At 38.6% G+C, this 15,238-nt stretch overlaps 1 protein-coding gene across 2 annotated transcripts in view; it reads right to left on the bottom strand.

Moving 5' to 3' along the window:
• Window positions 1-15,238, bottom strand: part of wrn (WRN RecQ like helicase) — a 133,755-nt gene that overhangs the window by 65,324 nt on the left and 53,193 nt on the right. For both annotated transcript variants that reach the window (XM_087149197.1, XM_087149198.1), the window contains 5 exons: window positions 4,814-4,886; window positions 3,540-3,648; window positions 2,590-2,691; window positions 1,566-1,652; window positions 942-1,080 (listed from right to left, as the gene is read on the bottom strand). In XM_087149197.1, the coding sequence (XP_087005323.1) occupies window positions 942-1,080; window positions 1,566-1,652; window positions 2,590-2,691; window positions 3,540-3,648; window positions 4,814-4,886 (510 nt within the window). The remainder of the gene's footprint in view (window positions 1-941; window positions 1,081-1,565; window positions 1,653-2,589; window positions 2,692-3,539; window positions 3,649-4,813; window positions 4,887-15,238) is intronic.

The following is a 15,238-nucleotide window of genomic DNA, read 5'->3' as shown; positions in this document are numbered from 1 at the left end:
CTATCAAAGCCACCAGTAACTACGGAAGTAGTCCCAAACAACTCAAAGCCTAAAGAAGTGTCTACCCCAGAAAAGGTGCAACCTCACACTGAACCAGCCCAGCCCACTAGGGTGTCAGAGCGACAGAGAAAACTTCCTGTGAAGTTTGCTGATTACATTATGACCAAACCATAATTCGTACGAAGCATAATTGAGTAGTTGTTAATTCCTGGGTACATGTAAAATCATAGATTAGAAGTAGAGCGACTTGTAGTCTAATGCGAGTGAGTTAATGTATACTTGTTTTAATTAGGAGTAGCAGTCACAGTGACTCATGTTCACCGGAAAGGAGTTCTTGATAGAATTTAGGAAAGTGTTTTCTCCAGGTTGTAATCCAAAAGGAGAGTTGATGTTATTAGTTCGATACTTCGACTTGTTGCATAGTTCCTTAATACCTATTGTTAAAAAAAAAAATCAATAGATCTGCAGCTCCACTGGTTACAACATATTGAATGGATTATTATTGAGGATACCGACTATTTAGTACATCACATAGTTCGTGAATTTTCTTTGCAATCTTTAATTTTCATGATTGAACCAACCTTCCATATTGACGCATGCTCTATGGTATTTCCGGGGGTTACTTCAACTAAAGGGGGAGGAATATGATGTATGTATGCATGTAGTATTCATTGTGTTTATTAATATTCATACATTGTCACACGCGCATGCGTGGTTAAGTGATTGGAGTTCAGTTGCAGTAATTAAAAACAGAGCTAGCAGATCAGATTAGAGCAGATCGGCAGACAGATCACAGGCTCCCTAATTATTCTATCAACATGTAAATGTACATTGTCTCAACAATAGGGACATAACAACATGTGAGTCTGGGTACTTTCGAATTAAACTTTATTTTCTAAAGTCTCAACTGAGACTAATCTGATAAAAGGCGGAATACTTACCGAACCCCTCAAGAACAATACAGGGACAGCAATACCAAACCTTGCCCCTGTAGCTTCAATGGCCGTGAGCAGATGGAGCAACTCCTTTGAGTAATCCTTCTCTGCCATCCCTCCTAAGGTAGCTCCAACACTTGAGAGTCTATAAAAGAACAAAATGCAAAATTCATCAGCAACATTGCAATTGATTTTTAGCGGCAACTTTTTAGGGACAGGTGGTGGCCTTTCAAGTCACAATAGGCTCTAGGGGACAGTAGGCCTTACAATGTGGGCCTATTGTATGCATTGCTGGCTGGCCAGCTAGCCACTTTGATAACATGTGTGACAACACCAGGCTGTGTAATAATGGGTGAGAAATGAAAATTGGCAGTACCAATCAAAACCAAATACTACCGCATTGCTCAACCCTTAGGAACCACTTACACATGTACATGTATGTAAATTATTGGGGAAGACACAGATCGCCATTGTTCCTGAGATGAGGTACCTTAATATCGGTACTATCAAAACAGTCTTCAACATAATTCCCTTCTTTTTGTGGGCCATGTTGTGCTGTAAAACAAATTCAAACAACACATCAATGTTGCCTCAAAGGAACAGGCTTCAATCATCTTTTGTTTCCTTTACCGGCATTTACAGTTGTCACAGCACTGATCCGTGTTCATAACAGTACTCTTGCTGGTTCCCTTTCTCTCAAAGTGAGACAAAATCTCTCTGTTGAAGCAACAATAAATCATCAAATCAAAGCAATGAAGTATTTTCCTAATACAGGTCAGGTCACAATGGCTTTTCTTGATACACATGTGCATGTACTGAACACATTCTGCAGATTATCTAACACAGAGGTTTACACTAAATGTAGGGTGCAACTGTTGCTTCTGGATGAAGCTATTGCAAATTTACAGGGAATAAACAACGGGCTTGAATGCAGGTATTTCAGACAAGAATTTTTACAGGAAAAAGGGACGTCATACACGTACCTCTAGCCATAACTCAAATATTGGCATTATTTTGGTGATACGGGGAGTATATTTTCATCCTTTTTTCTTTAAAACTAAGCAGGTAAAATAGTTCACTTTTATTTAATTGAAAAAAAATAGTGTTGTGTTTGAGCCTTTCTTTTTCTTAAACCAGACTCCATAGCCATTTCACAGATTCCCATGACTAGTGTTTAAGCAAAGACTATCACTTAAAGAGTGCCTCTAAGGAAAACATGTTTTCTTTGATTTTATCCATTCAAATAAATATGGAATCATCCAAATCAAACACAGTGTCATTTGTCTTCAGAGCTCAACTACAACAAGCTAAAACAGGCTTTTTCTGTTCATGCCAAGATTTGAATTCAATGTTTGTAGCCATTGTTTGATATGCACAAGGGCTCTGTTCTACAAATACAGGGCGAGGGTTTCCCTCAATTTCTTCGAATGACACAATATACATTCAGAATTCACATTGTGGCATGAACAGAAAAGCCCTTTCAGCTTGTTATAGTTGAGCTCTGAAGACAAATGACACTGCATTCAATTTGGATGCTTCCATATTCATTTGAACAGATAAAATCAGAGAAAATATGTTTTCCTACGAGGTGCTTTTTATAATTCCAAGCATATACAGACATTCAACATTTCAAATTATGTTTAAAGAATCTTACTGTCTTCTGCATTTGGTGGTACTGAGGTACTGCTCCATTTTGGATATCATGCAAAGCTTGTGGGCCCGGAACTTTTCGTTGGTTATATCTTTCAATAAATATCTGATGAAAATAGCAAAAACTTATGAATTGATTAGCTGACTGAGTGACAACATGGTTTGGAACAAGGTCACTGCTCTGCAGAAAATGAAACTACATGTATGACAAGGAAGAGGCAGCTTAATCTGTGATTTAAAGACGTTACAAGAATTCTAGTATGCTGAGTGTCACATTGTGAATTTCATAATCTGAATCAAATATCGTCACATTTTGACAAAGCAGTCACTTTGGTTCAACAAGGCACTCGAAGTGCAAATTCAATATTATGGCTACTGCTTCAAACACAGTCATAATTGTGGAGTGGGGAGTGAACTTAGTCCACCAACCATCCAATTAGTACAACTTTCATGACCTGAAACTATCAGGGTCCAAATGCAACTTGTGGTTATGGTCACTGCATTAGTGCCCAGAGAAGCCTGGATGACTTCAAATTTATCTGGCCTTTCACTGGATAAATTTTGATTTGTCCACTGGCCCTGATAGAGCAAGTCTTCTGCACGCCCTCTGCACCGTTTCATACAGCACGTGAGCATGGATTGTAGAAGTGCCTCCCTCATTCACCATATTATGTGCAGACTTGAGATGCCACTACTGCAGTTAAATGGTACTCCTTTGTACGCATCTCACATGTACTTTAACTTGAGGTATAATGTACATGTTGGCAAGTCACAGCATCCTATCGGTCATGGAGGCATTTATTAACTTGAGCACAAGTTGGGTACCACTGCCGTAATGGCTTCCAATTTTTTCATCAAATTTGTCAACAAGATCAGCCTACAATTGGCATTTATAGTTGGAGTGGGCTGGCTGGAGGAAATACCCACAAGCTAACAAGAGTTTTGTATACAAACCTGCTTGTGGCAAAATCTCCTCTGCTGTAGAACACATAGCAATTACTTGCCATACTGTCACGGCCAGCTCGACCAATTTCTTGGTAGTAGGACTCTATATCCTTAGGAGCTGACGGAATAAATTCTATTAATTAAGACCCACAGTTTCATACTTGGAGTTTGCAACATACATGTAAGCATATTTAGACATTTCGTGGAGCTGCTCAGCAAACAAACTGGTAATTAATTTTAGCAGAACCTTTAAGAAAAAAAAAGGTTAGCATACATAGCCTACATATGTGAACAGGAGCAATAGCCTTTTTTTAATCAAGCAATGATCCCCTTAGAAACTGAACTCTTACAGAACACGTGCTGTACACATGCATACCAACTGCATATGCATAGCACAGATTATGCATATGCAACTTCCCAAAGCCTGCAGCGGTGTAAAGCACAAGGTGCCAATGTTATTTGAGTCAATTTTACATTATACAATTGCTGTCTGCCGAGTAAAATCTTGTTATACCACGGTCATAATATTCTATGAATGAAAAAACAAACAAAATAAATACAGTTTACTGCAGCGCAATGCATTTCATTTCAGTGAAATAGTCTTCAGCAACAAAGTGTCAAGCTAAACAAATTCAACCAAATCAAACAATCAGTAGGGAGTACCATCTTTTGTGTTGACATTTCAAAGGAAACTTAACAGTAAGCTGTCTGAGTCTGTTGCATTAAATGTCTGTAACAACTGGGTGTCCCCTGACATGCCTACTGCAGAATTTGGAACCAGTACAAGGAAGAAACTTCACCATTTTGAGGCAGAACATTCGTGGCTCCATAGCTCTGTGTACAAATGTATACTATTACACTATTTGACATTTTGAGTTACTACATGTAGGTTCCAGTTTTTACTCATTTATTGCATTAGGCAGCCTGTTTGGACAACAGCAATCACCAATATTTCTTTAAACCTTTGTTGGTAGGTGATTTTCAGTGACATTTTAGGTACATGTACTTTGTCTATAATCTTTTGACAAGGAGTGTTTTGTGAGACAAAAGCAAAATAGCATCCTGTAAAAGTATCAATGAAGGGACTTTTCTAGGCGTAGGACCTGCCACTTTCTTGTCACCTCTCAGGAGAAGCAGGACTCAGATCTCATTTGTATTGCTACAACATGCAGAAATGCATCTGAAAACAAGTTATGACGAATGTTCAATAAATGTTTCCTTTAAAAATTTGATTTTCTGATTACACTATGGTATGGTGGCTACTGTGAACTTTGACCTCTTACCTCCATAATGTATGATGTTTCTGACATCGGGTTTGTCAATGCCCATACCAAAGGCAACAGTGGCAACGATGCACTGCAAACAACATTCAGACATTTTCAAGGTTTACACACTTACCACAGAATCCAATACAATACAGATTCTTGTGAAATATAAAGAAACAACTACAAGTTTGAATTCAACCTTAGCAAATAGAGCATGTATGTTGTTTTAACCCATTACAGACAGCTGATAGCAACAGTTTAAGGGGAGGCCAAGTGCCTCGTGGCGGTTGGCTATAGAGTAGTGAAGTGCAACATTATTCTGAACAAGAAAGTGCAGTGCAAATGAATGGTTGAGTACGTGAGTGTGTTGGTTTGTGTGCTGATTCTCACAATAATGCATTTGACACACATACATGTACATGTAATTGTGCACGTGATGTATTCACTTCAGTACTGTAGTGTACTATATACATGTACTCTATGCCCACCGTACGGTGTTTTAGTTCAATTCTTTCATTTCAGTTGTGATTTTGAAGAGAAAAAAAAATCTGAAAAAAAAGAAGAAAAGGGCATTGTAATTTTGTAAATCAGAGAAGGAAAAGAAAAAAAATGACAAGAATTGTCTAAACAAAAGACTTTGAAAAGAAGAAACTTCGTTGTTGCTTTCTCACAAATTAATTTTATATTCATTAGGCAAGGAAATTTTCTAAGAATTGTGTTCTATTGGGATGGTTCAAATAATAGTCTTCAGGAAAAACCAGGAAGAAAAAATTATTTTAGGCTGTTCATAAATAAAGTTGACTGAAAAAGGGGTAAATAACAGAAGATACAAATATTGTGTAATAAAACTTTGAACATGAACACTCCACTTAAGACTAAGAACGGAACTACATGTAGGTACCGGTACTAGCACAAATCAAGCCCTGCTTACAGAGCACAATATGTACAGAAAAAAAATGGAAGTATCTAATATACAGTGTACAATCCAACAACAGATCTGGCATATACCATGAAGGAAGGACACAGAACGAGTTGTAACTCACGCACTAATAGGAAATAACATTAAAATATACGATGCAATCAAGCAACAAGTAGTAGGCAAAAGGGGGATTGAGGACTACATCATTTTCCTCTGGGTACTTGCCTAGCAAAATTTGTTAACATTAAAAAAAATAAAAAACAAAAAATAAACGCTAGGTACCTACCCAGTTAATTTTTTTCAAAAATCAAAGAAATCATAACCAGTTTTCCAGACTATTGTTACTTAACACATCCCCCCAAAATGTCTGAAAGGAATTCCCCAGATTCCTGCGAGACAATGACCAACACAAAGCAGGGGGGTTCTCTCCTTGCTGCATATGAGTTGTAAATCTCGCTGGGCCGATTTTTTGGAGTCTGTAAGGCTTTGTGATTTTTTGTTTACTTCAGTCATGGTTTCTTTCTAATAAGCTTTAGAAAAAGCTTTACAAAACTTCCAACTCAATAAAAACGCCAGCACCTCTATTGTTAATGACTTCTCCCCTGCCGTTCCTCACCAAGAAATTGAAGCTAGTTAGTTTTTTGGTTTTAAGTGTTTTTGCCATATCACTTGGCTCCTTTATTGCATCTGTTAAAACGCAACACACCAAGTCTGGAGACTGACCGTTGTGGTAGTTGTCACTGGTGTTTAATTTACATTCACTTTCCCTTTATAGATAACATTGGGATCTAGCCTACCTTTTGCAAAATTGAGCAGTTTTGAAACTTCTTGCCCCAACCACAATTTAAGATTTACATCTGTCATTATTATTGTAACTAAACTTGAGTCTCGGAATATGAAACTTATACCTGCAATGGTGTTTAAAATAAATACAAACAAATCAATGTTCTAAAACCCCAGAGGAATAACTATGCTACCACATTCTTCCCCTTGCAAGAACTTACACAAGGTATCAACTGACGGTGCGTGCAGTTGCTGCATAAAAATGCTATTAAAACCCAAAACTAAGTGTATCTCTGGATTATGTTTGAGCGATTCTAATAGTTCTCGTTCTTTTGTCGGAAGTATTTTCTAAAAATCCTTCTTGAACAAACTTCAACGCAATGCGACGAGCTTCCTTAGTAATAGTGTCTTTCTCTGTAGTCAAAAGCAACATGAAAGTAATCATGTTTTGGTGCTGCTGTGTAAGTCCTTCTTAACCGGTTTTGCTCTCAAAATTTGTTTTGAGTGTTGATGTCAACTAGTTTTGTTTAATGATACCACTAAATTCTTCTAGATTTCTTGCCTCGTATAAGCTTGAATAAAATCGTTCATTACATTATAAAACTGTCTCCTTGTAATTCTCTGTTGGTACTACAAATCTAATCGATTCTAAAAATTAAATGCTCGGATGGAGATTTTTTTTCTGTAGGTGGGTTTGACGATGTTACTTGAGCGAGTTTCTTCGGGTCCTCTTTCAGTAATTGCCAATCTATTTCGGTGGTATTAGTGATGTTAAAATACCCCGGGTAAAACACTACTTTTTTAAAGCGAATATACTTGTAACTGTCTAAATTATCAATAATGTCTTGCAACTTTAATATCTGCGCAGTTTTAGTCAAATAAAAAGTGTGCTATTTTTTAAAACACCTTTTTAAAGAGGGTCAATACCTTTTTTAAGAAAGATGAAACCCAACTTTAGTCACTTGGCAATCGTCATAAACAAATCCAATTTTTGGGGGACAGAGTTTCTCAACTTAACGGCGCATAAACTCCCACGTGAAATGAAAAAGCCGTAAACCATTGGATAAGTGATCCTTTGACGTTTTATCAAAACCAATTTAATTTTTTGGTGTATTGTGCATCAACTGCTTGTAGTGACAGTTGGGATCTTATGTATCGGCATTGTTTCAATTTCCCTATACCAGGCAAGATATGGGACGGAGGGTTACCCCCTTTACCTGTCCAATCCCTATACACACAGTAGACTATTGTTACCTAACACATCCCCCTAGAAGTCTGTAAAGAATTCCTGAGATTCTGATCAAACAATGACCAACACAAAGGCGGGGGGGTCTCTCCATCCCATATCTTGCTTCAAATGAATTTCGCTTATATTTTACTTTTCAAAAAATCTTATACAACATGACTGCACCCATACCAGGCGAAGACGTATTTGACGTGTTAAACAACCATTACGATAACAAAGCATTTGTTGACACCTGTCGCCTTTTTAACGTCAGTGAAAAAAAGTCTTTTAAACAAATGTGCGACAACAAGTCAAATGGTTTGGGCACTGCTTTTTATTACGATGACACAGGAGGCATGGGCTATGTTCCTGTTCCTGGTAAAACTATGACAATCATGATTTATACATTCCTTACGGCACTTATGCAGGAGCCACTTACATGAGGATTCAGGTGGGACAAACCGCCAAAAGGATCTGGTCACACGAGTACTTATATCGTGACTTGGATAGAGCAGTCTGAAGCCGTCGTAAATGCCTGGTGGGATTTTGTGTCCAAAACATTGAGTTTTACAGATGTAGGCATCACAAAAGTCAACAAATCCATAAGGGCTTACGTGTATGCGTTGTTGTGAGCACAAGCTCAAACAAAATCCAGCGTGTTGGCACCCACCGCTGGATTAGATGCTCAACAACTTATCACCACTGTGGAAAATCTCATCAACTCAAAACCCTACCTCGAACAGTCGATCAACCAATATATCAGGACTCCTTACAGTATGCCAAACTCCTTTGAACTTTGTGGTTAAACCGGGGTTGTACCTGGTTCCTTCTGACATGGACTTGAGAATAGGGATATTTGAGGGTTACAACAACTTGCAAATTGTGATCTCTAGCAAAATTCACTCAACCCTCTCCAGAGCACTCTCCAAGAACAGATGTTGACCTTACAGAGGGTGTAGCGAGTTTACCAAAACCCCAACCCACCTGATGAATACCCAGTGCAAGCACCTTTTAAACCCCAACCCGACCCCAACCCGTTATTGGTGTAGCTTTTCTTTTGTGGTTTCACTTACGCTTTTAAAAAAAGTTAAAAGACCCCATTTATTCTATGGAGTCATTCTTGAAGACATTCTCTGAAGTCTGTTTAAAAATACCTATATCATTTTAGCTGCTTCTAGCTGATCGTTCAAATCCGCATGAACAGTTTTTCTCTTTCTTCAGATTGCTCTGTCATGTGACATTCGTTTTTGAGTTGTGATATTTAATCTCTTAACTTGCTAATTTTATCCTCGTTTAATGCTTGACCTCATCTCATTTTTTGTAACACTTTGTTTAAGCCTTCAAGTTCTCTGATACCTAGCCCTTCTAAGCCATCCCTTCCTTGATCGGTAGCTTGGGGAAGTTCTTCTAATAGGATGCTTTCAGGATGTAGCAGTCAAAGTCGACGGCCCACTTGAGCTTCCCGTCACGTTTTACCCACTGAGTAATTGTTAAAGCCTAAAACGCATCTTATAAAATCTGTGTTTGCTTTACCACGGACGGTGTTTCAACTGAGAAATCAACTACACATACATTGGTCAATAAAACCTGTTTAGGGAAGGTACTTGGGTCTCTAGTCATTGGCTCAAAACCCATTTCTTGTTTATATCGCATCATGAAAGTCATTCATTTTGTCTTTGAGGTTCTCCTTAAACCCGTCATCATTAGCCCTTGACTTGGTCTGTAGTATTAAGATCTATGGCCAAAGAAGCAGGTAATTTACTATCATCCCAATCAAATCTGGTTCTTGTTCTAAATGGGGAATATCCTCGTCGTCAAACCCTCCTTCCACTATCCCTTTTTTAAAGTAAGCCTTTTTAATCTTTTTACTTTTTGGTGCGCCAAACTAATATTACCCAGAAATATACTGTGTCACCAACCACTGTTGTATTGCCAGAGAACCACCCACCAAGGCGGTTAGTTTTCTCAGTTCAATTGGTCTAAGTCTGGTGACTTCATTTTATGTTTTAAAAAGTGTTTTGCCAAGCATTGCATATCCCATGGAAATAACACTTACTACAGCTCTGCGGTAAATTGTGTTTACGATTTTGTTTACGTTGCTCCTTGTTGTTTGTGTTTTCAGTCTTTAAAAAAACAGTAAAGAAAAAAAATTTAATTCATAACTAAAATTGCAGGGCCCTCTGGGGTTTCCAGTTGTGAGTGAGAGGTGTGAGAGGGATTTTGGTCTCTGGCGTTTCTACCCGTTTCTTAACGGCCTTAACCATCAAAAAGATCACAACCCTCCCCACCTGTTTGAATGAAATGGGCTCTCTGGGGCTGGGGAATTTTCAAGTTCATTAGCTTCTTTTTGTTTCAACAGAGTCAAGTGTTGCTCTTTCATATTCCTGTTGTGCTCTGCCAGTTTTTTATCTGAGGCAAAAACGTTTAGGATTCTTAAGGGAAATTTTTCTCTCACTCTTGGTCAATTGTGTCGATTGCTTCGGTTGTTTTGGTGTTGAGGTCGGCTGCTCTCTTTGTTTTGGTGTTGAGATCAGTTTCTCTTGCTCTTGCTGTTCCTGCTGCTGCTCCGTCATAACTCACAGCTGGTTTTAAATATAATGCCAGATTTTTTGTTGAAACTAAGACGTTTCGTTGTAATTAATGTTGCAACAAGCAGTGAGAGATACATGTACATTCAATACTAACAAATAACTACCAAGCTTTGACTAATGACAGGATCTCCTTCTAGGTGTTTAGCTAAACTTTTTTCGGAGTCTAACGTAACATCATAGCCCAGAAACTCAATTGGTAGAGCAACACCTAGAAACGAGAGTAAAGCTTCAACGAACTTTTTCCCACCATAGTTAGAACTTCTCCGCCAAATCTGACCGAGTCATGCTGGAAAATTTTTCCTTACTCCGTGGGGTCTAAAGCTTTGATTTCTTTAACAGTGTATTCTTCTCCAAAGTATTTTTTAGAGTCTCCAGAGGCAGCTACTGCATTTAGACGAACTTTATGAATCCCATAGGGTGCTTTGCAATCAGCGGAAGGGGTTTTGTTTTTACTTAAAATTGTTTTGTTGTCATTCATTTTTAATAATGGGTAATTTTTTTTCTTTTAAATCGGTCAATAAATTCATTCTTTGTTTAAAATGCAGATACTTGAAGGCGTAATATGTTAAAAAGACAGCTATAACTAGCTCGATAACTAAATCGATGTATTGCAGCATTGTTTCTTTTAATTATAATTAATGTGTCGAACAGGTCTAAGACTCATTGGGTTAATACCTGAGTTGGTTTTTCCAGCAGTTAGGGTATTCATGGTTTTAAAGATAATTAGAGAAAAGATAACAAGAATAAAAGAAGAAATTAACTTAAAAGTTTCGTCTTCAATAGTGAGCTGTGTAGCTTAAAAGTTTTGTCTTTGTCGGTGCGCAGCTGCCGCTAAACTCCTGCTTAAAACCTCTTTTATAATTCAGGGCTTTGAAATTTTCATTTTTGATGGTTAGCTGAGCACCCATGATTAAAACACATACATTGTGGGGGGCCAGCAATGTCTGCCTCTCTGGTCATTGCATACTGATGGCTACCGAGTCCCAGATGCATCTTCCCAATCCGTGGGCAGTGTTGTTGTCCACGCTTCTAAAATCAAGCCACAAACCATATTTTTCTTTCAAGTAATTGTCCATTTCCACTTCCGTCAAATTTAAGTCTTTTGTAACCGACCTACCCAATTCTGTGTAAGAGTCACCAAAAACTTGTTTATTTCGTTACAGTTTTAGCATTGATGTCATCAATTATTTGGAGTCTGTAAACCTTTGTTTCTTCTTTGGGGATGGTTGCTCAGGGTAAACGCTCAGGTAAAGGCCCGCAAGTTGTAATATACCCAACATGCCTAATCCTTATACACATTCCAGACTATTGTTACTTAACACATCCCCCAAGATGTCTGAAAGGAATTCCCCAGATTCCTGCGAGACAATGACCAACACAAAGCAGGGGGGGGTTCTCTCTGTCTAATACCTTGCTGCATATGTGGCCACCCCTATAAAGAATATGTGTCTGGTACCGGCACCCTGGCGGCAAGTGGTTAATCCAACAGATGTAGCTATAGGGCAACCGCTGACTCATAGCCCAACCACACATATACAAGTTATTGGCATCCAAGTACATCAAGTAAGAATCTGGTTTCTTGGGGTTTTAACTGGGTAAATAGCCATTGTTAGCTTTAAAGTAGCTTTTACCACGAACAGAAGATATCCTGCCTCATTTTCTGCCTTCAAAAACAGAGTGTTTGTCCACCAAAGTCAGCAGTTCCAACTCGATACTGCTGTGTTATTGAAATAAAGCATCCCACAACAACCCCAGTGCTGTGTAGTATTTAGCCGGATCAAGACCATAGTTCAAATGACACATGCATCTAAGGTTTTCAAAAACTCCTGTGAGTAACAACGTGTCGGTCTGTATGAACAAATCGTGGTAGTTGGCCAAGTTTATACAATTAAATGCTTTCCAGACCTGGCGGGCTCTGGCATATTCTTCTTGGCCCAAGCTTTCTTGTTTGAGGCTACTGTAAAATTTTTCCTGCTCGGAAAGTTTTGGTTCTTGAAATTTATCAAACGAGTCCATGTACTGGTACAGATAAACACCTTTTTTGCAAGAAAAGTTTGGTGTTTTGGGAAAATTGTTCTCTCAACAGAGTGAAAGAGTCTTTGGGGCAGGCTTTAACTAGCTTGTCTGGCTACATTGCCATAAACTTAAACAATTCTATAAATTGTTGTTGACTGAAAGAAAACTCACATATTTGTCAGAGTTTTTAGCGATGCAAGAGAATTTGTGGCCTGTAAAGCTTGCCATGCCTTGCATGCTCAGATGGGCATCGTAGTTTTCTACACTGTTTGGGTGTTTTGCCCAGTATAACCTGGAGCTGGAGACTGCAAAATACATGAGCAGCACCTCCTAACTTTCCCGTCATGTGACAGTGGTCTATGACTTTCATAAATTTGTAATTTCTTTTTGTAACACATCATAATCCCCAGCTTCACAATAGTCCCCACTTTGAAAAGGGGCAACGGAAATGTGGAAGCGTGAGTGGAGTCGCATGACACCGAACAATCAGCCTTTTCACCGTGTAATTCAAAGCAGAATTTGCAGTTTAGCAGGTGGCCTTCGTGGCCAAGCGAGGCTGGAATTCTTGGAGTCGGTTTTCGGAAAGAAATTCCCGTTGTAAAGGGGTTAATTAAATCTTTATGTCAAAAGAAACAACTCGGGGATTAACTTAAGGTTTTCTCGCCGTTTCAAATCCTGGATTGCTTGATCTAGCCCGCTCTTGGATTTGCTTAACTAAATTGCCTTATGCAGTTCTGCAAATGTCTGCTTCTGATGCAGAACAGGGTAGCAAACTGGCTTAACCACTTTATGCCGGGGCATTTTTCAATGTTGATGATGCTGGGCCGGCATGACTATCATTTTTTCCGTTTTCAAAATCCTACAGAAATTCATCATTTCACTTAACGGTCGTTTATAGCCGGACAAAGTCATCTTTAGGCACTACTCTAAGTTGACAGGTGACCTTCATTGACGCTTGAGAATCTGAGCCCAGATCGTGCGGTGTTATGTAACTTTCTTTTGTTCACGAACCTGGCTTAGTGCACTGCTGACCTCTTTTCAATAGGGGCCAGATTAGTGTGCAGCGGTACTGTGTGGCTCATCGCAGCGGTGGTGGAGCGCTTTTGTCCCCGGTGGTAATCCGCTCGCTCTCAATACCCCAAACCCTGGTATATGGTTTCAAAACAAGGCTGGATTATCACCACTTTTGAGAGTGAAAAATGTCAGTAATGCCCAGCAGCCTGGTCTTTTGTTCGGAGTACGGTCTTTTGTTACAGAGCCATGTTTCCTTTGTCCAAGTTCGGAGACCCCGGCCACGCATATAAACCATACGTCTCCGATTCCGGAGTCCTGGGCAGGAAGTGGTTAATGTGTGCCCGGCTTTGGCAATCCACAAGCTACATGTCATCATGAAAATCATCACAAATGCTCCCCTTGGGCACACCCAAAACTAGCTCTTATACTGGGCACACATTCATTATCATGCAAAACAAGTGACATTTTATCACACTCAATACTAAAAGGAAACTCTGGTGAACATTCATGTAAAGAAGTGGGGTGTATTGGGATCGGCACTTCAGCTTACTAAACAAAGCTTGGTATCAATTTCCACAATAAAAGAGGGATACTGCTGCTTCCTAGCCTGTATTGTCAAACAAAATAGTATGTCAATTTAAATGTGGGCAAAGAAATCTTTGGCCCTGGGAAGTGAAATGGAAAACAAAAATTACTAATTAATGAATATGTATGAAGTACTGCAAGCGTTTGTGCGTCTAAAAGCCAGAGCAGTTCAGGGGAATTCTGAAAAACAGTTTTTTAACAAGTATCGGAAAAACTTGGTCTCTGTCTGTATATCCAAACATGTTGATGGAGAAATTGTTTTGGGTTTCTACACAAGAGATACACGGGTGGGAAATTGATGTTGGTAAAGTTCACCTTTGTTTAACACCGGGTCGATTTTACTTCCAAATGAAATTTCTTCTGTGACCAAGTCTTAATTACTTACTTTAATTTACTTGACTTTTAACACTGCTTGCAGTTTAAAGGTTGGCAGTTTTCTACATGCAAAGTTTACTTTAGCTTTAATCTTTGGTGTGTATGCGTTAAAAAAAATTGCACATGATCTGTAATAGACAAACAAGGTATGAGTTCCCAGTTTATAAAATTGTTTTTGAATGTTGTAGTGTTTTGGAAGTAGGCTTCTTTAACGAGTTTGGCGCAATATACTCTTTAATCGCATCGATAAAGTTTTTCCTAAGCAGTCAGTCTTTTTTGCCCTGGCCAACGACCTCCAACTGATTGTCTCGAGCGATTTTCAGTAACTCGTAGTAGTTTTCGAGCGTTAAGTTTTTACATAGGATATGGTTTGCATGTATGGCATCGATGTAATCTTGATGCGTGTGTTAAGCTCCCATTGGCAGCGTAATGTGATACTTAAGGTAGTATCCTATGGTACATTTACACCATCTGACAAAGTTTTTCATTAACAGTCTAACCGTATTTTATTTTATAAATAAAGATAAAATATTTTCTCATTTTGTTTTAGTGTTCGGCACTCCTTACACTGATACTTATTTCTACCATGTTGTTCGCACTTTCTCAGTGTGCAAATTCTGCAACTGAATTTATATTTACTGTGTTCGCAATACATGTCTTTTTTGCATTCTTCGCAGTTTCTTCAGTTTTACATAGAGAGGTCTGCATTGTTTGCATTTGTACTTTTTGCCCTGTGTTTATGACCATCTACGTACAACAAACAGCAAGCTTTTAAAGTCCTAAACTCTCTTGTTTCAAAGTCTGTTTGTGGTTTTTTTGTTTATTACATATGATACACCTTTTAGTATCTTCATTTCATTTACTTTTTTCTCTGTTTTTACAATCGCTCAGTTGCTCAGGTTGTGGTCTCTCGGTGATGCCAGGGGTTATATTTT

Source organism: Acanthaster planci, linkage group LG19, assembly GCF_054643075.1.
Source record: "Acanthaster planci isolate LZ-2023a linkage group LG19, COTS_SCS, whole genome shotgun sequence".
Lineage (NCBI taxonomy): Eukaryota > Metazoa > Echinodermata > Asteroidea > Valvatida > Acanthasteridae > Acanthaster > Acanthaster planci.
This window is presented reverse-complemented; position numbering and strand designations above follow the sequence as displayed.